We start from the raw sequence: 24087 nt of genomic DNA, 5'->3' as shown, positions 1-24087 counted from the left end.
TTCTTCTGTGCAAATGTGTGCCATTTAATTGATTAGCTAAGTTAATTGTCTAAAATTCTGCAGATGAACTGACTTTCTTAATTGGGTGACAGCCCTCATTATATGGGTAAGACTCTGGCAGACAGAGAAAGGCCTCCACAGTTTCTTCTAAAGCAAGACCTTGCAGTCATCTGTGATTTGGTGACATTTTCTTTCTTCTTTGTTAAAAAAAAAACTATCCACTTGGCTTAGTACTTAATCAGAAACTTGGCATTGATAGAATGGGTGATGGCAATCTCTTTATTTTATTCATTTGTGCTCTGGTGCACTGGGTTACATAAGCAGTTTTGTATACTCCTGACATCTTAAGGATCTGAAATGGACCCTATGAAGTTCTCCCTCAGAACATTCCCATGAATTAAGATCTCCACCAGAGACCTTTCTCAGAGTGCTCCCACCTCCAGAAAGCACAAGAAAGGGAAATTTCTTGTGGCAGGATGTCTTCCCAAGAGAAAAACATCTGGCCATAATATTGTCCAGTAGTGCAAACAAGCAACTTGGTGGCTTTTGATTCTGAATGGTTTCAATTGAGATTCAGTCTATTGCTTGCCTTTTTGTTATTTCATGTGGATTATTAAAATGTGTTTTAGCTACTTTTCTAAAGAAAAAGAAAAAAAAGGGGGGGGGGGGTGTTATCAAATACAACCCATATATCTGTGGGATATGTTCCCAGAATTTGTGTAGCTATGTGAAACTGCAGATAATTGAGAATTCATACTATTTTCAATGGGAGAAAAATGCCATTTTTGTTATTTATGTGGCCTTGGTGATATAGCAAGTGTTAGTGAAAACTACCCTAAAAATAGCAGAGCATCCAACAGGATACAAAAGTTGAGTGTGTGATGTGGCTATAAGGAATTAAGAGTTTAGGCAGGTAAGGATGCAGAGTTCAATCTTTAAAATCACAAAAGGTTTATTTACAGTAATAAAGGACTTCTTCCTGCTAATGAACTGGATCTGAGCTACTTTAACACCCATCTCTTCTAAGGGTTTCAAGAGAGGGAAAAATCATCCAAGCCCTACATCTCTCCGACACACAAGCAGAAAGAGGTCTCAAAGTACATCACACATATTCAGATGTAAGAAACAGGAGTCAAAGAAAAGGCTTGCAGGAGAAAAATACCAATTCTACACAATTAATCAGAACGAGAGCAGAAACAGAAAGGAGAGAAGAAATATATGCATTCCCAACTGTCATGCAAGAGACATGTGAGAAGGGAAACCCTTAGTCTATTATAAGCTAACTAAACTGTTCCTCATTGAGGACTTGAGACTTGAGCAGTGTAGGGTTGAATTCCAACAGCAAGAAGTTTAACATCTAGGCCAATTTGAGAGACTCTGTCTTCTGTGCAAAACTGATAACACTGGGGCACTCACTAATAACACACTTTCTAGGTTTCAGAATTCTGTTTTGTTGGCATATAAATAAAGATCATAGTTAAGAGTAGTAAAGGAAATTTTGAGTATCGATATATTCGTTTTTTGGCTTTTTGTTGTTCCTATCAATGCAGTCAATGACCTTGTTTTATTCACAACATTTTATAGAAGGTCCAAGAAACATCACCACCATCCCCTTTCATCTTCTAATTATTTCTCACTACTTGTTTCCCATTTTTGTCTTCACACAAAAACTTTGTAGAGAAGAGAACTGTGGAATGATTCCCCCAAGGCTTTTGATGAATGGCTCTGTGTCATGCCATCATGACTTGTGATTAGTGGTTTGGGAGCATCCTTGGTTTTGTGTCTGGGAGCTATGTAATTACATCATTAAACACTGCAGCCTAGCAACTACTGGTCCTTTTTTGTGTGTTGCGTGTGGGAAGATACGTTACCATGATCTCCATGGCACTCCAGCGAGAGGTTCCCCAGTACATAGCCATTCCCTGATTTATCACATGTGTCATCGCCCTGACAATTTCTAAACGAGAAAGCAACAAAAAGAAGAGAATTGTAGAGCAGGTAATGATAGACAATTTATCTAGCAAGACTTTGTACTACAAGGAACCAAGCAGTGATATTCATTACACTGAGGACAGTAAGTTACCCTTGTGAAACATGTACCAAATAACAATGGCAGATGTCCATGTGCATGTTAATCAACACACAATTTGTTTGTGGGCATGCAAGTTTAATTCTGACTGTTCTCAATTAGCCAGTAATGCTGCCTTCATATATCACAAACTGTTGCTAGGACTTTCCCAGCATGGAAATCCTTGTGATTGATCTATGGTATCTATCATGAACAATTTTGTAATATGCAGGTGGTAGCTCTAGAACAGTGGTTCTCAACCTTCCTAAAGCCGTGACCTCTTAATACAGTTCCTCATGTTGTGGTGAACCCCAACCATTAAATTATTTTTGTTGCTACTTCCTAACTGTAATTTTGCCACTGTTATGAATCGTAATGTAAATATCTGATATGAGGGATGTATTTTTATTCACCGGACCAAATTTGGCACAAAAACCCAATATGCCCAAATCTGAATACTGGTGGGGTTGCGAGGGGAGGGGGGGTTGATTTTGTCATTTGGGAGTTGTAGTTGCTGGGATTTATAGTTAACCTACAATCAAAGAACATTCCTAACTCCATCAATGATGGAATTGAACCGAACTTGTCACACAGAATTCCCATGACCAACAGAACATACTGGAAGGGTTGTTGTAGGTTTTTTGGGCTATGTGACCATGTTCTAGAAGCATTCTCTCCTGAAATTTCACCTGCATCTATGGCAGGCATCCTCAGTGGTTGTGAGGTCTCACAACCTCTGAGGATGCCTGCCATAGATGCAGGCCAAACGTCAGGAGAGAATGCTTCTAGAACATGGCCATATAGCCCAAAAAACCTATAACGACCCAGTGATTTCAGCCATGAAAGCCTTCAACAATACATATTGGAAGAGTTTGGTGGGCATTGACCTTGAATTTTGGAGTTGCTATTCACCTATATCCAGAGAGCAATGTGGAGTCAAACAATGGTGACATGAATACTCAATATGCCCAAATGTGAACACTGGTGGAGTTTGGGGAAATAGACCTTGACATTTGGGAGTTGTAGTTGCTGGGATTTATAGTTCACCTACAATCAAAGAACATTCTGAAACCCACCAATGATAGAAATGGGTCAAACTTCCACACATAACCCCCACGACCAACAGAAAATACTGTGTTTTCTGATAGGCTTTGGTGACCCCTCTGACACCCCCTCACAACCCCCCCCCCTTCCCCAGGAATCTGACTGCCAGGTTGATAAATGCTGTTCTAGAACCACAAGTGTAAAGTTATCTATGTGGTTCTGATGGTGTTTTTAAAAAAAGAAAAGAAAAAGAAAACAAACAGATCTCATCACTGAGCTATACATGTGTCCCAAACTACTGTTTGTATAGTAAAGGGCAACACATTATTTATGCATTTATTTAACTAGTTATCCCACCTTTCTCCTACTATCGGACTCAAGGAAGCATATAACACATTTAAAAAGAACAGCTATAGCACTTTAAAAAAAACCAAACCAATAAACAATTTGACTTCTGCCTGTTCTTCCAGGTGTCTCAATAACTGTGTGGCCTCTAGATTTGACTTTGTGAAGGCAAGACAATGAAAGACAGATCTCCCAACATCCTCGTTACTCGGCACTAGAAGAGAGTTTTGCGAGACCAGTCACTCTCATTGCCATATAGTTTTGAGACAACCGTGTAGTAATGGTGAGGCCGTGAACCATATTTTTGTTCTTGCAGACCTCTGGTGGTCCACAGACCACAGGTTGGGAACCACCGTTCAAGAGACTAGAACATGGAACTAGTTACACATAAGTAGGAACAGTGCTCTTGTAATAGTGAAAACACTTAAGCAGTCTAGTCTTCCAAAGCTCCGAAAACATTAGATCCAAAGCTGTAGATACCTTGCTTTTGAGGCGACCCTTCAATGTGATGCTGCACAGACAGATTTGAACTAGTCAATTAATTTTTCTAAAGAAAACAACCCCAAGACGCACAATCTCAGGATCCCCACCATATTCGTGCCAAATTCTGTATGTCTAATGTTTCCAATCTTCGAGTTAACACACACACACACAAACAAGACACTTTTACAAATTTATACAGAAGGAAAGTAAATGCAAACACAGCCAGTTTTATCTCTTACATTTGGTATAATGCAAGAAATCTCTGTGTGGGCAAATGAACAGTACAGAGTGACATAAAATGCACGGTTGTCACAGAAACTCCCCACATTGTAGAGTTGCAAATGACTTACCAATGTTATTCTGAATACTCTGATCTTTTGTGTGACACTCTGTATACAATTCCACATTAAAGTGAAGATACATGTGCTTGGATTAGTACATTATAACCTTCCAACAAAATAATAAACAATTGCAGACTATCATTGTCATTATGAGATAATAGGAATGAGAAACTAAATGTTATGCACAACAACTGGGGAAAGTAGGTAGTCCAACACAACTGGGAGGGCCACAGAATTAGCCCCCTCCCTCCACTGTAGTTGCATCTGCATTGGCAAGGGTTTTGGACTAAATACTTTCCAAAGTCCCTTGAAATATAATCATAGGGCTGGAAGTGATTGCAGGAACCTTTCAGTCCATCATCCTGCCATGCAAGAAGAGACGCCCCAACTCTCCTAATCTGGTAGGATAGTCTCAGGCCCCTTCCACACTGCCATATAAAATCCAGATTATCTGCTTTGAACTGGATTATATTAATCTACACTGCCATATAATCCAAAGCAGATAATCTGGATTTTATATGGCAGTGTAGAAGGGCCTTAGTTTATTCTTCTTCATTAATGATGTTTCCCATTTTGACCACATTCTGTTGTTGTTTGAGTCACAAGTCAATTGTTGGAGGGCTTCTAGGAATAAATAGCTAAAGAACTCTTGAGGGATGACAATCACTTATGAGAAATGACTAATAATTCTATGCGCAGCTTCACCAACATGCCTTTTCAGGAGGCACAATGCATTCACTTCCGACTCTGAGATTTTATTTTCTACATAAAAATTAGGAAGAAAATTGAACTTGCAAGAACAACAGACTGAACCTGACCAATTCACACCATACAATTTGTTGCAGTATCTATACAAACACACAAACGGGGACATAACGGGAAAATCCATAACAAGGTCCAGAAAACAATGGCTTTTCCAGAACTTGGAAAACTTACTCCTGTGAATCATCATAGTGAATCAGATTGATGATAAGTCTAGGAGTCTTAACAAAAAAAGTACATTTCCTGAGCTGTGAAACAGTCAAGATAGGAGTATCTAAAATGAACTCCAAAGTTATTATTTCAAGGTTTGTTTTTTTTTCACTAGCTGCATCATTTAATGCAGTTGCTGTTGAACATAGAATAAAAAACTCACACAAATACCACCCTCACCTGCATTATTTATGATTCCATGAATATTCTCCTTCAACAATAGAAAACAACAGCTTCCACAGACATTCCTCTTTGCTGCCAGTGAATCATGACACACAAAAAAATCACATGAGCAGCCACACAGTAAGCATGTTTTAAAAGAAGCAACAGTGTGAGGGGTGTAATTATCATAAACACCATGTGTAGCTCTTTGTATTTTCTTTGCTATCTTCCTGATACATATATATGTGTGTGGTGTTGTGGGAGGGAACGAACAGATGCTTAGAGCTGTTCGGCCCCTTTTTGCCTTCCTTGGTTACAAACAGAAAAGGGGTAGTCCTTGCTATCCTTTCCTACCTCCAGGTATAGTTTTCCGCCTCCCGTTTTACCCATAATAAGACTTCTTTTCAGATATGAGTTTTTCAAAAACAAGTCATGCCAGACTAATCTGATCTCTTTCTTCGATAGAGCTACAAGCTGGGTAGATGCGGGGAATGCCGTGGATGTAGCGTACCTGGATTTCAGTAAGGCCTTCAACAAGGTCCCCCATGACCTTCTGGCAAGGAAACTAGTCCAATGTGGGCTAGGCAAAACTACGGTGAGGTGGATCTGTAATTGGTTAAGTGGACGAACACAGAAAGTGCTCACTAATGCTTCCTCTTCATCTTGGAAAGAAGTGACGAGCGGAGTGCCGCAGGGTTCCGTCCTGGGCCCGGTCCTGTTCAACATCTTTATTAATGACTTAGATGAAGGGCTAGAAGGCGTGATCATCAAGTTTGCAGACGACACCAAATTGGGAGGGATAGCCAATAGTCCAGAGGACAGGAGCAGAATTCAAAACGATCTTGACAGATTAGAGAGATGGGCCAAAACTAACAAAATGAAGTTCAACAGTGATAAATGCAAGATACTCCACTTTGGCAGAAAAAATGAAATGCAAAGATACAGAATGGGGGACGCCTGGCTCGAGAGCAGTACGTGTGAAAAAGATCTTGGAGTCCTCGTGGACAACAAGTTAAACATGAGCCAACAATGTGATGTGGCAGCAAAAAAAGCCAATGGGATTTTGGCCTGCATCAATAGGAACATAGTGTCTAGATCTAAGGAAGTAATGCTACCCCTCTATTCTACTTTGGTTAGACCACATCTGGAATATTGTGTCCAATTCTGGGCACCACAATTCAAGAGAGATATTGACAAGCTGGAATGTGTCCAGAGGAGGGCGACTAAAATGATCAAGGGTCTGGAGAACAAGCCCTATGAGGAGCGGCTTAGGGAACTGGGCATGTTTAGCCTGAAGAAGAGAAGGCTGAGAGGAGATATGATAGCCATGTATAAATATGTGAGAGGAAGCCACAGGGAGGAGGGAGCAAGCTTGTTTTCTGCTTCCTTGGAGACTAGGACGCGGAACAATGGCTTCAAACTACAAGAGAGGAGATTCCATCTGAACATTAGGAAGAACTTCCTGACTGTGAGAGCCGTTCAGCAGTGGAACTCTCTGCCCCGGAGTGTGGTGGAGGCTCCTTCTTTGGAAGCTTTTAAGCAGAGGCTGGATGGCCATCTGTCAGGGGTGATTTGAATGCAATATTCCTGCTTCTTGGCAGGGGGTTGGACTGGATGGCCCATGAGGTCTCTTCCAACTCTTTGATTCTATGATTCTATGAAAAGTGCTCACTGGGGCCCCACTGTTACCTTCACTCAATACATGAGCCATAAATAATGAGGGGAGTTGGAAAAGGTCAGTGGATACAAGGTTGCATGACAACATATCAAGCTTGGATAAAGGATGGTGAGTTGGGTTGAAGTATTTTCCGCCTCAGATAGTGTGGCTAGCCCTGGTAACAGGTCCCCCTGGCTCAAAATACCAAATTTGTATATTGTCAACATCAAATTCCTACTGTTGTAAGCTGCCCTGAGTCCCCCTTCAGGGGTTGAGAAGGATGGGGTAGAAATGTGGAAAATAAATAAATTATCTGAATGAAGCTAATATATGTGCCTTTATCCTGCTTTTCCCATCTTGGTTTTTAGTGGAGTACCAGGCAGGGCAGGGAGGTGGAGTTTTAGTAGTCTACTTGGATTTTGGCTCCATCGCCAGTTGTATGGTGGGTGGCCAGGACAGAGGTGGGTGGCCAGGACAGAATGGGGATTATTTACGGCACAGTCTATTGTCTTTCTTGGTCTTGGTAGTAGTGTTGGAGTCCCCACTGTTAGTTGTTCTAGGGGACTTTATACAGAGACCTGTCTGTAGCTCACAACTTCATGTCCTTCACAACAACCATGGGTTTTTCCCAAGTAGTATTTGTTGCCACCCATGCTGTATGACACATACAGCGTGGAACTAGTTTTTTGTGTGGAGGTGGGATGATGATGATTTGGGTGTGGAGGAACTTTTACTGTTCTGTTGTCATAGGCAGATCACTATCTGGTGGGTTTTAGATTCACTGAAACTCAGAGTAGGGAACCAATTAAGAAGGCACAACCCAGGAGGCTTGTGGATCCAGATGGCTTTCCTCATGATCTTGGGTAGTTTCCTGTTGCCTTAATAGGTGGTCCTGTAAAGGCCTCTGCTGATCTCTAAAACAGAGAAATTGACATCATTGCTTCTAAATGTTCCATCGCACAAAATGGATCACCCTGGTTCACTAGAGAGCTGCTGCTGCTGAAACAAGTAGGATGGAGACTACAATAATGAAGGGTGAGTTCTGCCAAACACAGGATAGGGTTAATTGGAAAGCCAATGTTCATATCAACCCTTCTTCACTGCCATCACTGCCACCATTGCATCTGCACTGTGTTGTCTAGCAGAGGAGTATTTTAAATTCAGCCTCACAAGAGCAGCATACACACCACTCAACAGTCCATGCTGAACAGATTGCTGAGTACTTTCTGGATAAAATTGCCAAAACCTGCGATGATGCACCTGCTATAGTTGATACAGTTCCAGTGGATATAAACTTGGCCCCTGCTTGTCCAGTATTATTGGATACATTTCACTTTGATATGGAGAGGATCCTTGGAGAAATGAGAGCCATGTGCAGAGTTAGACCCATGCCCTGGTGTACTGAGTAAGGGGAGTAGTGACTGGTTCAGTACAGCAAAAAAAGTCTCCTTCTTGTCTAAAAGGCAATTATTACACACACACACACACACACACACACACACACTGGATCCCAACATACTGGAGCACTCTCAACCAGTCTCCAATATCCCTTTTTGGGCATGTTACTGGAGTGGTAGCTTTCTATTACAGGCATTTCTTGTTACAACAGGTCATCTAGATCCATTTCTATCTAGCTTCAGGCCTGCTGGCTATGGGACAGAGAAAGCTTGTTTTGCAAGTAAAATAAATTTCCCAGTGTTTCTGGAGTGTGACAGGTTTTCAAAGCTGGTAAAAGAGATAAAGGTGAGGAAGGATTGGTATCCATTGACTAGAATCCAGATAACAAAGACAAAATAGGAGGCTAATTTGAAAGGTGATCTACAACAAGAGATCCAATTCATTGCCAAATACATTTTAAAATGAATTGATACGTAATTTTAATAATGTAATAAAATCTTTGAAAATTATGTACTTTTTGAAGACTATTTTCAGTTTAGGATTTCATCTGTATAAAATTCATACAATTTGTTGTTTGGAAAATAACATTTTCTGCATGGAAAATGCCATTTTCTCTTCAAAAAGTACAAAAGTATGCCCCAAGGTGCAAAAATTCTTATTAGGTTTTCCCAACTCTTGAGAAACATTTCTGACAATTTCTTTGTCTAATATTCTTTCCATTTATTTATTCATCATCCAATGCCACAAGTGCCATCTTCTGCCAGCAGTACCCCAATACTAAGGATAAATAGGACAGTCCTCATTCAGAAGAATAAAAGGACATTAAAAATGGTGACAGATAAAAAAATCAAGTATCAAAACACTTCATTTTTCGAGGACACTCTGTCATTGATTTCAAAGTGGTTGCTATGGCATAAAAGAATTTCAAAATAAGAAGAACAACAAAAACTAGACAGGTGAAGAAAGCAACGTTCGTAAATTCCAATATATCAGCCAAAGTTTGAACAGAGATGCTGCTTCCCTGGCAGACTATACAAGTTAATATGCTTGCTTGCATTATAGTTGTATGTGCACAATTGGTCTTCTCTGGACACAACTGACTTTCTCCTTTTTGAAGTGTTTGGATTGCAAGACAGCCTTTTCTCTATCATATTTATGCTTACCTGTGCATCCCTATTTGTTTGCAAAACCTATCACACACCCTTCTAACTATTCTTTAAGACATTTTTTGCAACTATGTTTGTCACACCATCACTATATCAACACCCTTTGCATTTCTATTACAATTCTCACTTCCCTGCTCCCTTGTTTGTGTACTTACTGACAATAATGGTGCCCTGACCAAAACAAAAAACAAAACAGTGTAAAATTGGTAATGCGTTCACTGCTATCAGTGTGAATACTTCATTATTGTGGGAAATAAAGGCACTCTCTCTCTCACTCACTCCACTGGGGCTTGCTATTTGCTCAAAGGAGTCCTCTATGGTTGTCACGAGTGACACACAAAGAAGTGTGGTGATGATCTGAGGAACAACTAGTAATGACACTTGATGGGAAAACTATCATCATTATGGAAGGAGAACTGAAGGGTGGGTGTTGCAACAGCACTTCTCAAGCTTCCACTGAAGACTGGAACCACTTCTTGGAAAGGTAACAAAATCTCATTCATGTAGGACTGGCAGATCTTACTCAGGGCCTGACTTCAAGTCTGGTTTCTATGAGTCATACCTGCCCTGTTTGGCACAAGTCTGTCCACATGAAGCAGGTGAACACAGCACTGAACAAAACATGCAGGATAATCACAGGATGTCTCAAACCTACATCTGTTGATAAATTTTACAAGCTAGCTGGCATTGCCCCCCGCCCCCCGATGTGTGAGAGCAAGTTGTTGCTAACTGTGAGAGAAATAAGGTTGGACACTGTGAAAGCCATCCTCTGCATGGCTATCAGCCTCCTCCCAGTAGGCTCAAATCAAGGAAAAGTTTCATGAGAACCACCATCGTTGCACAAAGCTCATACACAACAAATAGAAATTCTTCTATTCAAGCTGCTGTTGGAAAGCTGATAATCTAACTTACATTTTAACTATTGAGTTCCCCATGGAGCCTTACCACATGGTCAACTAATGGCAAATATATTAACTCCTTTGCTGCAGTATATATTATTCTTCATAATACCAAAAACAGTTGATGAAGTGAATTGCAAACTGAGGTTCAAGGAAGGAACTGCCCATGAGGTTGAGATCCTGTGCCCACTTCTTTGCTAAGTCTGCCATTTACAACAGAACAGATAAGGCTGTACTATCAGCTGCTCTTTGAATTATTTTTGCCTTATAGGTTACACAGAAGACAGTTGGGGGGGGGGGTGCTGTTCTGCTGATAATATTTCAGTTTGTCATCATAACTCTTAGAAGCCCAAAAAGTAAATACGTGTCGCTATAATGAAAAGGAGGAACTGCAAAGATGTGTAGGGTATGCTGACAAAGATTCTCTATCAATCATCTGTTCCCTGATGCGTTATTTATGATCCCTCCTGAGGATTAATGGGATGAGTCACCGAGGATTGTATAATCACCTGCATATCTATAGGAGCAAAGACAGAGGCACATATTGAAAATGGGCTATAAATCTGTGGATTCGATGGGTGGAAGACAGAACAATGTTTATATAACAGACCAATAAACATTCAAAGATGTTTATTTAAAAAGTATTTTTCTTCAGGAGCAACTGCAGGCATCTTTATGCGCAAGTTATGTTGTCTGAGCTGTCGGTTAGAAAGTTATATTACCTTTGTCAGTTGATTAATGATGTTTTCACCTGATTGTATCATGGTTTCCATTTTTTTTGAGAAAACAAACAGCAGGCAACATTTTAGAAGTTGCACATATTAGAATTAGGGGACTCCCAAAAACATGGAGAATCCACAATCCTGGGAATTTGCATGAAAGTGTTTGAGGTGTGTGTTGATGAACCCTCAGAAAATTCATTAGAGTCACTGAATAAAGCTGGAATCCTATCCCTACCTATCCTTATACACTTGCTAGCAATCCCCAAGTGTGTGTACTTCTAAAGATAAACCTACAGGATGGGCAGCAGAGGAGAACCTCCAGCCCATGACTCTGACCTGGTCCAAAGGAGTTTTCCAACTATGTCTCTTTTGCGCAACAAGAGCATAGTGCTAAGGTTCCACTTTAACTGCCCTGGATCCTGGGATTTGTAGGTTCATTAGATACTTAAAATTTTCTGGCAGAGAGATTTAAAGTCTCTTCAACTACAAATCCCAGGATTTCAATGGGATGCAGGTATAGCAGTTGAAGTGATATTAAAGTGCTACAACTATGTAGTGCAAAAATGCTGGACTCAATTCCATATATTTATCTCTGACCAGTGAACATATTCCGAAATCCAAACATATCCTAGACATTTCTAATCCCAAGCATTTTGGATAAGGGGTGCCATCACTGCTTAAGCAGGGAGCTTTGAAATGTTTGAACAGAAGCTCTCTGAAGCTTTAGGAGCTCTTACTGCCTATTATAGGGGAAACCAGCTGGTTCCTAATCCATCTAAAACACAGATGTTTGCTTTTCATCCTCAGAACAGACAAGCATCTAGAGCTCTGATGATTATCTGGGAAGGAATCCCACTGGAATACTGCATCACACCCAAAAACCTGGGGGCAACCCTGGACCGTGCCCTGACTACAAGAATCACTCTTGACTATCAAGCAAAAAGTGGGTTCTAGAAACAATACCATACAAAAGCTGACTGGCACAACCTGGGGATCACAACCAGACACACTAAAGACATCTGCCCTTGCTCTTTGGTGCTCTGCTGCTGAGTACGCATGCCCAGCGTGGAACACATCTCACCACACTAAAGCAGTCTTAATGAGACATGCCGCATTATCACGAGGTGTCTCTGCCCTACACTACTGGAGAAATGACACTGTTTAACTGGTATTGCGCCACCTGACATCCACCGGAAAGTAACAACCAATAGTGAAAGGACCAAGGCAGTGACATCTATGGCCCATCCTCTGTTCAGATATCAGCCAATTTAAGCAAACACCTTAAATCAAGAAATACTTTTCTAAGATCTACAGATATACTTGCAGGAACACCTCAGCAAGCAAGAGTCCAAAAGTGGCAGGCTAAAAATCTAAAACCTCAATCCATGGCTAATACCAAATGAGAACACACAGAAGAGTGGATGACTTGGAAGGCACTGAACAGACTGCACTCTGGCACCATGAGATGCAGAGCCAACCTTAAGAAATGGGACCACAAAGCGGAGTCCACGACATGTGAGTGTGGAGAAGAGCAAACTACAGACCATTTACTACAATGCAACCTGAGCCCTGCTCACAGTGACACCAGACCTCACAGGACCTTCTCACAGTGACACCAGAGGCACTCCAAGTGGCCCAACAACAAAGGACATTTTGTATAATGCCAAGTTTTTAAACTCTGTGTTTTTTTTAAATGGTACCCTCATTTTGCTTCTGACATGATAAATAAATAAATCAATAAAATAACTTATATGTATACCCTTGGCTGTACTTCTGTGTAAGATGAGGTAGTTTAAATTCCACTGACTTTAATACTTGTTATAATTAACTTTGGACTTCATTCTTCACCATGTGCAGAATTGCAAGCCCATTTTATTTTTCTCTTCATTACAACTGGTTGGGCAGAAAGGTTATATCTCCCCCTGAGAAACATGACATGCTATGCTCTGTGACTTCCTCAACGGCTGGCAAATTTGCACTAGTTTCCATCTCTAGCAAAAGCGCTCGACCTTACAACAATAGGGCACCGCCACTAAACATCACATCACTGTAATCTTTCAGAAATTGATATCAGTATTTGCTCCAATTTACGCTGAAGGGCTGCAACGTGTTCAATTTAGTACGTGGATATTAATCTACACAAAGATGAAGCTACAAATAAGAAAGATCATGACTAATCTGGATTCTCAGAGATGGGTGGAAAGACACATACTATATATGGCACAGTGCTTCTAAACATATTAGTCTCTGGATGAGAAATGAGCATAGGGAAAATAGCTGTAGGAAATAAATAATACTCTTGGCCTCTGAAAATGTCTGTGAAATAGCAGTAACTTGAAATCACAGGAAAATGCAGATGCAACAATATCCCTGGAACACAAAAAGGGTTGCAGGTGTTTGTTTTTACAGAGTTCTTGTTCTGGCACAATGAAGCTTAAAGAATATTTTGTGGAAACAAATGAAGCCAATTAGCATTTAAATTATATGCATTCCAAGGTAAAGTGTTGTCTACTAATTAGCAGACTATGCCACATTCCTTGGATAATTACCAAACAGCTTAGTTTGAGAAAAGCCAAGGTGCATTGGATGAACTGTCCACTTAGCTTAGAATTTGGTCTCCCAATAATAGTGAAATTAACCAGCAAATCAAGAATGATTAAACCGGGCTGGGCTCTTCTGCCATTAAGCAATGAGGCTTACTATTTTCAAGGCTAATGACCACTAATAGATAGGCTTCTGCTCCAGCTATTCATTTCCAGAGTTAGTACGTTCATTATAGAGAGCAAGTTAATGGTAAAAATCTTGTCTATCAGGAATGTTATAGGCTGTTGCACAAAGCAAAATTATTCATCAAAGCAATATGTTAATTGTTCGTCTACCTACTTGGATTCCCACAGCACTGTATCATAAAACAGTTACAAAACATTATTTAACAATAGATTAAAAATGTGTAAAAAAAACAGTGTGGTTTTTTGTTTTTCTACTTGGAACATAAACCTAAAAGAAAATAGTACTGCTGCTAACTGCTTATGACAACAGTCTCAAGAGACAACAACCCTAAATTATAAATGACCAAAGCAATTATAGGCATACAAAAGAATCTAGTGCCAGATAATATTGGATTCCTCAAGCCACAATAATTAATAGCTCCCAAATCAACAGCAGCAATGTTTATTAGTCAACATAACTAGAAAAATACATCTGTTCATTCCTGCGTGATAGGCAATCCCAAATAATATGATCCATATTTTCTCATCTCCACATTTATCACAGGAAACTGAATTCTTATCGAAAGTCCTCTTTCACCTACTAGACAGTGACAGAGAGATTATTTTGCCCTGACCTTTCTTTAAAAATCCAAGGTACTTTCATGACCTGATATGGAAAAGGGATGGAACAAGAATCCTACTAGGATACTGACAAATTTCAAGTTCCTACTTGTGTCAACCTTGAACTCTTGGGAGTGCAGCTACTGACTTGAAATGTATGTGCATGTAAGAGTGAATGTGTGTACGAGGCCCAGAATTAAACTTCACAAAATGTGTTCACTGTCCTTGTTGTATGTCAGCCTGTTCAGCCTGTGTTTGTGTCTAATGATCAGGGTGCTCTGGATAATGGGAGTAACAATGTGGTTCATGTGTCTAATGATCAAGTTGTGGGGATGCAGGGAATGACAATGTGGATCATGTTCAAAGTGATTCCTCTGATGGGAATGTTCTTGAAGGGAATGGGGATGATGGTCTGTGCCCTGGGCCTGATTGTAGCTCAGTTGAGAGGCTTGTATTGCTGCAAAAGAATTGTCAAGGCCTTGAGACTGGGAACGGCTCAGCACTGCAGTCTCCTGGTCAGTTATCTTCTCCAGGTGCAGAAGTTAATGAGCCCTTGAACAGAAGAAGTGTTTTTAGTCAGCAAAGACAAAAAAAATCAGACTCTAAGGTGTTCAGCCAGATTACAGCAGAGGCTAGCAGTGAACCCATGGCTGAGTAAAAATCAATTCTTGGCTGTTTGGGAAACACAGTAGAGATATGTATTGTCGAAGGCTTTCATGGCTGGAATCACTAGGTTCTTGTGGGTTTTTTCAGGCTATAGGGCCATGTTCTAGAGGCATTTCTCCTGACGTTTCGCCTGCATCTATGGCAAGCATCCTCAGAAGTAGTGAGTAGAGATAGTTGGGAAATAAGTGAGTAGAGATAGTTGGACAGTAGAGATAGTTGGGAAATAAGTGCCAAGTACAGAATCAAATGGCAGACGAAGCATCATTGGATTCATGTTAAGTTCTCTAAGTTCCTGAACTTTTGCCGTTGATTGATTCATGTTCAAGTGTTTTGCTGTTTATTGCCTTGGAAATCAAGAATCTAATTTCATGGACTCTTTTGGACTATTCTTCTGGAATTGGGTAGGAATCCTTCCTACCCAATTTGGATTTACCTTTTACAGTGCATTACATTTTATTGCTTTGGCTTTTATTATCTTCAATAAACTGCTTGCTATTTTAACTCAGCTGTGTGGTGTTTGAAGTCAGAGGGAATCCTGCTCTGGAGTGCAACAGTCCTATCCACAGACCCAGGCACCTTAGCAAAGTTGCTTTGCTTGCATTCTCAACACATCTTCACAATGAAATCAACCATAAAGTCTCTAGTCCCAGAATTTCAGTGCCTTCTTCTTTCCAGTGAAGTATCATTTGCCCACACTTGCAAAAACTCCTATTTCCCTTCCTCCTGCTATTCTCTTGCTCCTGGGCTTCTCCTTCCACAAGTTCCATTTTTCCTTTATGAGCAAACTGCTAACTTTGTTCCCTGGACAAGAGCGGAAATCTTCATACCTGCTTAGCCAATCTGTACCAGAAAGCACAGAACCATGAAAGCAATGTGATATAAATACTTCCCCTGGTTGGATGCATTGCTGCCAAACTCCCATTCCCCATCATGAGTAGTTCCAGTGCTTGCCATGCCATTTAGAAATGGTTTCCATGGGGATACAGTGATTATGTTGGTTCTCCCACTGAACTAATAAGAGCCACTAAAGAGATTTTATCTCTGTGGGAAGTTGGAAAGGAGAAAATCCTGCCATATCATGTCACTTGTTTTGAAATTTAGATGCAGGATGGGAGGACAGAATGAAAACCACATAGAATAATAGAATCATAGAGTTGGAAGAGATCTCGTTGGCCATCCAGTCCAACCGCCTGCCAAGAAGCAGGAAAATTACATTCAAAGCACCCCCAACAGATGGCTATCCAGCCTCTGCTTAAAAGCCTCCAAAGGAGCCTCCACCACACTTCAGTGTAGAGAGTTCCACTGCTGAACAGCTCTCACAGTGAGGAAGTTCTTCCTAATGTTCAGATGGAATCTCCTTTCCCGTAGTTTGAAGCCATTGCTCCGCGTCCTAATCTCCAAGGCAGCAGAAAACAAGCTTGCTCCCTCCTCCCTATGACTTCCTCTCACATATTTATACATGGCCATCATGTCTCCTCTCAGCCTTCTTCTCTGAAGGCTAAATATGCCCAGCTCTTTAAGTCGCTCCTCATAGGGCTTGTTATTCAGACCCTTGATCATTTTAGTCACTTTCCTCTGGACACATTCCAGCTTGTCAACATCTCCCTTCAATTGTGGTGCCCAGAATTGGACACATGTTCTCTGTTAACACAAGAGTAGGGAACAAGGGGTACTCAAGGTATTTTGGGACTGAAACATCCTTCTTCATTGCCTATGCCAGCAAGAACTAATGAGACATGTAGTCCACTAAAGCTGGAAGACTACTCATTTCCCACTCCTATTCTAGTTCCCGCCTCCATGCCTGGGGACATTATGTCAACTGAAAAGGCGAAGAAACAGGGATCTCACATTTAAGCCGAAAGCCAACCTAAATTTGTCTGAATAAATAAAGAAGAGGAATATTTATACACAGAGAGCGAACAGTGTTGAAGTTCCTTTGGGGAAGTTCATAATCACAGGCCTGAGGTTATATGCATACTGCAGACACAGTTCTCTGTGGCACTGAGCACAACCAGGCACTTGCAAAGAGTGGAGTTAAAAAAGACATCAAAGGATCAGGGATCAAGACTGAGAGGTGCTTTTCATATCTTTCCCCCCTACCTGGGATAATTGAGGAGGATCTATTTTCTCTCCTGGCATGATTTGCCATAAGCTTATGAGCCAGGGTCAATCAAGCAAGCAAGCTTTTATTAAATCTCTCACTCACCTTCCATTGGAGTATTATTGTCAGGTCGATTTGCAAAAACGACATCCACGTACTCAAGCTGCAGCCTCTGGAGAGAGGCTTTTAATCCTGGAAGTAAAATACAGGAGCTTTAGAAAGAGTCAAAAGGAGGCGTGAAGCACATGCCAGGGAATTTGGCAGCTTGAAAATATATCGGGGCTGAATAATTTCGAAATGTACAGCAGAGAGAAGCTTTACAGTTTACTAAAAATAATCAAGTACTGGCTTAGGTTGTCTTTGTTTAATTAAATTGACACTTGAATTGCAGAAAACGGTGGTATCTCATTGTCCCTGTCAAACCACTGCTACAGGGGACAATGCCCAGAGCACACATTTTCTCTTGGAATATTTCAAATCAAAATGATGCCAGGGTGAATTTTTGGGTCTGTGCATAATTCTCTCCCCCATTACCAACCATGGAATTAAGACATGAGATTGAGGGACCCACTAAAACTGGAAATGTCAGTGCAATCCTATCAAAAACAAGTACAGGTAGAGCCATTTCCATGTTCTTACTGCATGCTATGGCAAAGATAAAGAGCATGATTGGTATGGGGAAGAAGCAGCATTCCTACAGAAATGTGGCTGAATGAACAGAGCCGAATCCAGGCCTCTGAAAACGAAACACTCTAAACGTTTTGACTGGATGGGCAAATTTGTGATAATAAAGTAATAATTTGTTGGAAACTCTTATGCTGTATAAAATAAACCACTCATTCCTTGCCTGATATATAGCAACTTCCTTCCTATGTATTTTCTCTTACTTGTGAAGTCATTAGGTCTCATCTGATGGTATCGCAAGTTGAGTTATTCATTTGCAATATATATACTGCAGTGAGATAACACTATTGCTGGCCTTTCTATACTACACAATCATAGCACTATGAATCAATTATTATTAACAGAGCCCCATCCTATGGAATTCTTGGATTAGGAGTTTAGGGAAGTCTCAGCCAGAGAGCTCTGCTGCCTCATCAGACTATGAAGCTCATGGCAATGCAACTGGAATAGAGTCAGCCCTTGGTATCTGCTGGGGTTGGGCTCCAGGACTCCCCTTGGATATCAAAATTCATTAATGCTCAAACCCCATAATATAGAGTGGCATAATAAAATGGAATCACTTATATAAAAGGAGACCCCAGTGGCGCAGTGGGTTAAACCCTTGTGCCGGCAGGACTGAAGACCAACAGGTTGCAGGTTTGAATCCGGGGAGAGGCGGATGAGCTCTCTCTATCAGCTCCAGCTCCTCATGCGGGGACATGAGAGAAGCCTCCCACAAGGATGATAAAACATCAAATCATCCGGGCATCCCCTAGGCAACATCCTTGTAGACAGCCAATTCTCTCACACCAGAAACAACTTGCAGTTTCTCAGGTCGCTCCTGACATGACAAAAAAAAAACTTATACAAAGTGGCAAAATAAAAATGGGCTTTTTAGATGTTTTTCAATCCATGGATGGTTGAATCCATTAGTGCAGAATCTGTGGATAGAAGGGTTGACTGTGACAGTGCTATAATTGTGTACTATGATAGAATTATGAATTGACACCAAATTTTATGTTGAATTTATATACAGACAATACTTCATTTTAGCGGACCCTTCATATCCATTGAGATTTGGTTCCAGGACCCTTGTGGATACCAAAATCTATGGATGCTCAAGCCTCAGTGAACACAATGATATATTAAAATGGTAAATAAATAACAAAATCAAGATTTTTTTGTATTTTAATAACATATTTTCAAGCTATGGATGGCTCTATGGATATGGAGAGCCTTCTGCATGTAACTTTTCCTGACTTGCCTCCTCCAAACACTTTATTTATATGAATAACACTTTATCTATATTCTGCCCTTCTCCCCATGGGGACTCAGAGCGGATTACACTGTCAACAGATACAAGCAAACATTCAATGCCTTGTTACAATACATTGAGACACACAAACACAAACAAAGGCAAAGCCTTCTTTCATTTCCAGCTTTGGAGGTGGTGCTCATCTCTGACTCTGGGGAATGTGCTGTTTTCTATTCCAAGCTGAGGAGCCTGCACTGTCACCTCCTGGTCATGTGATTGGCATGACCGCTTGCCTTTCCTGCTGAAGCAGTACCTATTGATCTACTTGCATTTGCATGTTTTCAAACTGATATGTTGGCAGGAGCTAGGGTTGGCAGGAGCTAGTACTAACAGCAGAAGCTCACCCCATCCCGCGGATTTAAACTGCCAGTTCAGCAGCACAAGGGCTTGACCCATTGCACCAACGTGGCCCCTGTGAGAGTCATAATTTAGTCATATTCCCATCACTGGTTGAATAGACCTCTTTTGTCCCCATGTAGCTGATGCCTTATAGGGAGGAGAGTGTTACAACTTGCATACAACTGGGCATCATCTCCACAGGGAGGGGGAAGTCAATTTTGTTGAGAATCAGACCATGGCTGAGTTATGTTTCTGACACATTTAGAGGGGTCTAGCTGGGATAATTTACATAGTTACATACTTAGTTAACTATAAATTGATAAAAGGATCCTGACAATTATTGATAAATACCTTCAATAATATGTTTTCTTGAGAGTCCTCTTTCTGTTTCAGCTCTGCAAAGACAAAAAATGGCCACTTTTAAAAATGTGAGATTCTGCTTTCATGTTCCTAAACTTGCAAGTATGTTATCTGGTCAATACAGTCTCATGCAACACTTTGCAAACCAATTTGACTTAGTAAAGCATTAAACCAGGTGTATTAGACACATACTCAGAACTATCTACTGGCATGCTGACTTCCTGCAGCTCTTCTAAGAAATCTTTGTGGCTGTACCAATAAACTACTAAGAAACAGTTAACTTTCATTTAACAATCAGATTTTCATAATTCATGGTTCACTAACTGCATTGGAACACAGGTCAACAGAAGAGCAAATCAGAGCTGGCAGCGTGATTATAACAGTTGCCTTAGTATCGATTAGTCAAAATCCCCTTGCCTGCAACAGGCTCCTGTTGTAAAATCTCTCACATATATGAAACTCCCTACAAAAGACTTCTACTGAAAAGAACAATCATGCGGACAGTAACTCCCTAATAAAGAAATAATTATATTAGTATCTTGTCTGATATCAATTTAGGACAGGAAGAAGCAACTTTAAAAGGGATGGGGCCCTAAAATCCACTGTTGAAGAGAGGGCATGGATGTGGTCAAGTAATACCCTAAATCAAATTATGGGGTATTTGGTATCCTGCCCTATCTCCCTGAAGGGACTCAAGGCAGATTCCAGCACACACAGGGACACAAGGCAAACATTCAATGCCATGAAACAATGAAACACAGATAGATGAAAGTAAAGGCTTCCCCTTCATCTCAGGCTCTGGAGGGTGATGCTCATCTCAATTTTTAAGAAAAAGAGCCTGCATTGTCCGTAGATACCTCCTGGTCATGTGGCCAGCATGACTGCATGGAGCGCCATTTACCTTCCTGCTTTTTTTTTTGTCGTGTCAGGAGCGACTTGAGAAACTGCAAGTCACTTCTGGTGTGAGAGAATTGGCCGTCTGCAAGGACGTTGCCCAGGGGATGCCAGGATGATTTTTGATGTTTTTATCATCCTTGTGGGAGGCTTCTCTCATGTCCCCATATGAGGAGCTGGAGCCGATAGGAGCTCATCCGCATCTCCCCAGATTCGAACCTGTGACCTTCAGTCCTGCCGGCACAGGGGTTTAACCCACTGCACCACCTGGGGCTCCTACCTTCCTGCTGAGGTGGTACCTATTGATCTACTCATATTTGCATGTTTTCGAATTGCTAGGTTGGCAGGAGCTGTGGCTACCAGTGGGAGCTCACACTCGTCCTGCAGATTCGAACGACGAACCTTCCAGTCAGCATGTTAACTTGTTGCGTCACCATGGTAGGTTTTATAGGAACCCCCTAACCATCCTAAATTCAAGATCTCCTCTAGACCTCTATGAATGGGGTCAATTTCTGTGGGGTCTCTCTCTCTCTCTCTCTCTCTCTCTCTCACACACACACACAGTGTATGTATATGTGTGTATGTATATGTATGTATGTATATTTGTGTGTGTGTGTGTGTGTGTGTATCCATCCATCAATCCAAGTCCAGTAAAGGGCAAAAGGGAGCCTTCTCAGAGATTGTTCCTAAACAATGGTATTCTTTTGAATGCTCCTCCTTGGAGGTCTGATTTGTCCCCCTATTCTTTCCTTTTTCTAACAGGCAAGGACCTTCCTACTAAAAAAGTTCTTCAGCCTCAACTGGTTGAGATAGCGGGACATGCAATTCAGTGTGCTATTTATAATATGTGGACTATTTCATGTGTTTTAGTTGCCCCCCGTGGCACAATGGGTTAATCCCTTGTGCCGCTAGGACTGAAGACCTACAGGTTGGAGGTGTGAATCCGGGGAGAGTGGGGATGAGCTCCCTCTGTCACCTCCAGCTCCCCATGTGGTGACATAAAAGAAGCCTCCCACAAGGATGGTAAAATATCAAAATATCCAGGAGTCTCTTGGGCAATGTCCTTGCAGATGGCCAATTCTCTCACACCAGTTTCTCAAGTTTCTCCTGACACAAAAAAGTTGGTTTTAATGAATGGCTTAAAAGCACTGCTTTAATTGAATTGATGTTTTACTGCTTTCTAGACTTTGGGGATATATTTACAGGCATTTTGTTTTAACTTATACTGGAGTTCCATTTGGGAGAAAGAGGGAATAAAAATCAGACAAACAAAAGTCTCATGCATCTGACACGAGTCTTCTTGGGTTCAGATAAATACCAATTTGTCTTACTTTTAGCCTCAGGAAACTTTTCTTCTCCATCTTTAATGTCCAAGATTTTGACATAATGTTGAAAACAGACAAAGTCTAATGCATTAAAATTAATGGGTTCATTTTTGATTTTTTTTGCAACTGACCTCTATGTCTTTCAGTTTGTGAGTGTGTGCAATGTTAAATGGGAACCAAGACTGTAAATTGGGAGCCATAAAGCCTAACAAGCAACTTAATAGGGACAGTTTCAAAGGATGTTTGGCATGCTGGCTGTGTTCAAAACTAAAATTTCCCCTTGCTTTATCAGAAGAAAAACTTCAAACTAATTAGCAGCAGTCTTAGAAATCAAAGAAAAGAAATTTGCTCTCCTGCATAGTTAGGGGCTGGTATCAAAAGCTACCATCACCTAAAGAAGGAAAGAAGGCAGGGGTTGTCTTTTTATTCTCTATTAGCCATTAAGAAAATTAACATTCATTCGATAACTTTGGACTTCATTAGTATGCACTTCGGGAAAGCTTTCCAGTGCTCCATTTTCGCAATTGTGGTTGTTGCTGCTTTTTGTGCTCATTCTCTTCCCCAGCCAGTAGAAAAGGGGAATGGTCTCAATTGCGGACTGTGCTCTAAGCAGGGAAATAATTTGGATTATCTTTGGCTTTGCCAGATGCCTCAGAGATTATGAGCACTACAGAGTGAGAGAAAATAGGGATTTCTCTTAATCGGGGCGGCTCAGAAAGCACTCAAAGGCGCAGCCACACAAAATATAGAAAGTATAGAAACAATAACATAAAACCACAACTTCACAATGCCTATGAGTTAAAATCAATAAAATACAGTGGTACCTGCAAGTAAAACAACAGTAATCAGTCTCAGTCTTGTAAAGTGCTTGGTAATTTATAGGTTCTCACATATTAAAGGAGTCTAAATATGTTCAAAGGCTTGTTAAAAAAAGCCATGTCTTCAATTGCATACGGAAAGTTTGGAGAGTAGGGGCTAGACCTCAGGAGGGCATTCTGAGGCCTCCGAGAAGGCCCTCTCTCTCATCCCCACCAACTACACTTGAGACAGAGGTAGGACTGAGAGTAGGGCCTTCCCAGTAGATCTTAGTGCCCATGCCAGTTCATAGAAAGAGATGCGGTCTCAAAGATAGGTTGGACCCAAAGCATATAGGGCTCACTGGCAGCCAGTGAAGCTGTTTTAGTAGGGGATAATACTTTACTTATACCCCACTCCATGATGGAAAGAGAGAAGGAAAGACAAAAGGAATGGAAGGAAGGAAGGAAGGAAGGAAGGAAGGAAGGAAGGAAGGAAGGGGAAAGAGAGGGAGAAGGAGGGAAGGAGGAAGGAAAGAGAGAAGGAAGGAAGGATAGGATAGTGAGAGAAAAGAGGGCTTGAGAAACGAGCCCAAGGGGCCGCATCTGGCCCCAGACCTGGGTTTGCCCATACCTGATCTAGTGGCTTGTATGTTACAGCCAGCCCTCCATGTTAGCTTAAGTTAGGGGCAACAAACCCCCATGAAAGTGAAACACTGCAAATAAAGTCATTGCTTTTTTTTTTTACATGAGAAAATATCCCTCTGGGAATTTCTAGATCTTCCAGGACTACTCTGGTAAACTTTCACTAGAAACTAACCACAGAATTCCATTGGAGGATCTAGAAATTCCTACAGAGGTGTTCTCTCTAGAAACCTCCAGGTCCTCCAGCAGGACTGGAGGAAGTTGAGCACAGTGTCAAACTACAAAATCTACATATCTCCAGATATAAGATTTTAAATTAAATCCACAAATAATCAAATTTGCAAATGTTAAAACTCCAAATGTGGAGAGACCACACTATTCCTTAATATTTCCCCCATT

At 41.0% G+C, this 24087-nt stretch overlaps 1 protein-coding gene across 3 annotated transcripts in view; it reads right to left on the bottom strand.

Annotated features, from left to right (window-relative positions):
- KCNAB1 (potassium voltage-gated channel subfamily A regulatory beta subunit 1) overlaps positions 1 to 24087 on the bottom strand; it is a 207413-nt gene that overhangs the window by 18876 nt on the left and 164450 nt on the right. For all 3 annotated transcript variants that reach the window (XM_060767649.2, XM_060767648.2, XM_060767650.2), the window contains 3 exons: positions 20022 to 20065; positions 17459 to 17545; positions 1872 to 1957 (listed from right to left, as the gene is read on the bottom strand). In XM_060767649.2, coding sequence (XP_060623632.1) covers positions 1872 to 1957; positions 17459 to 17545; positions 20022 to 20065 — 217 coding nt within the window. The remainder of the gene's footprint in view (positions 1 to 1871; positions 1958 to 17458; positions 17546 to 20021; positions 20066 to 24087) is intronic.

This window comes from Anolis sagrei, chromosome 3 (genome assembly GCF_037176765.1).
Source record: "Anolis sagrei isolate rAnoSag1 chromosome 3, rAnoSag1.mat, whole genome shotgun sequence".
Classification (NCBI taxonomy): domain Eukaryota; kingdom Metazoa; phylum Chordata; class Lepidosauria; order Squamata; family Dactyloidae; genus Anolis; species Anolis sagrei.
This window is presented reverse-complemented; position numbering and strand designations above follow the sequence as displayed.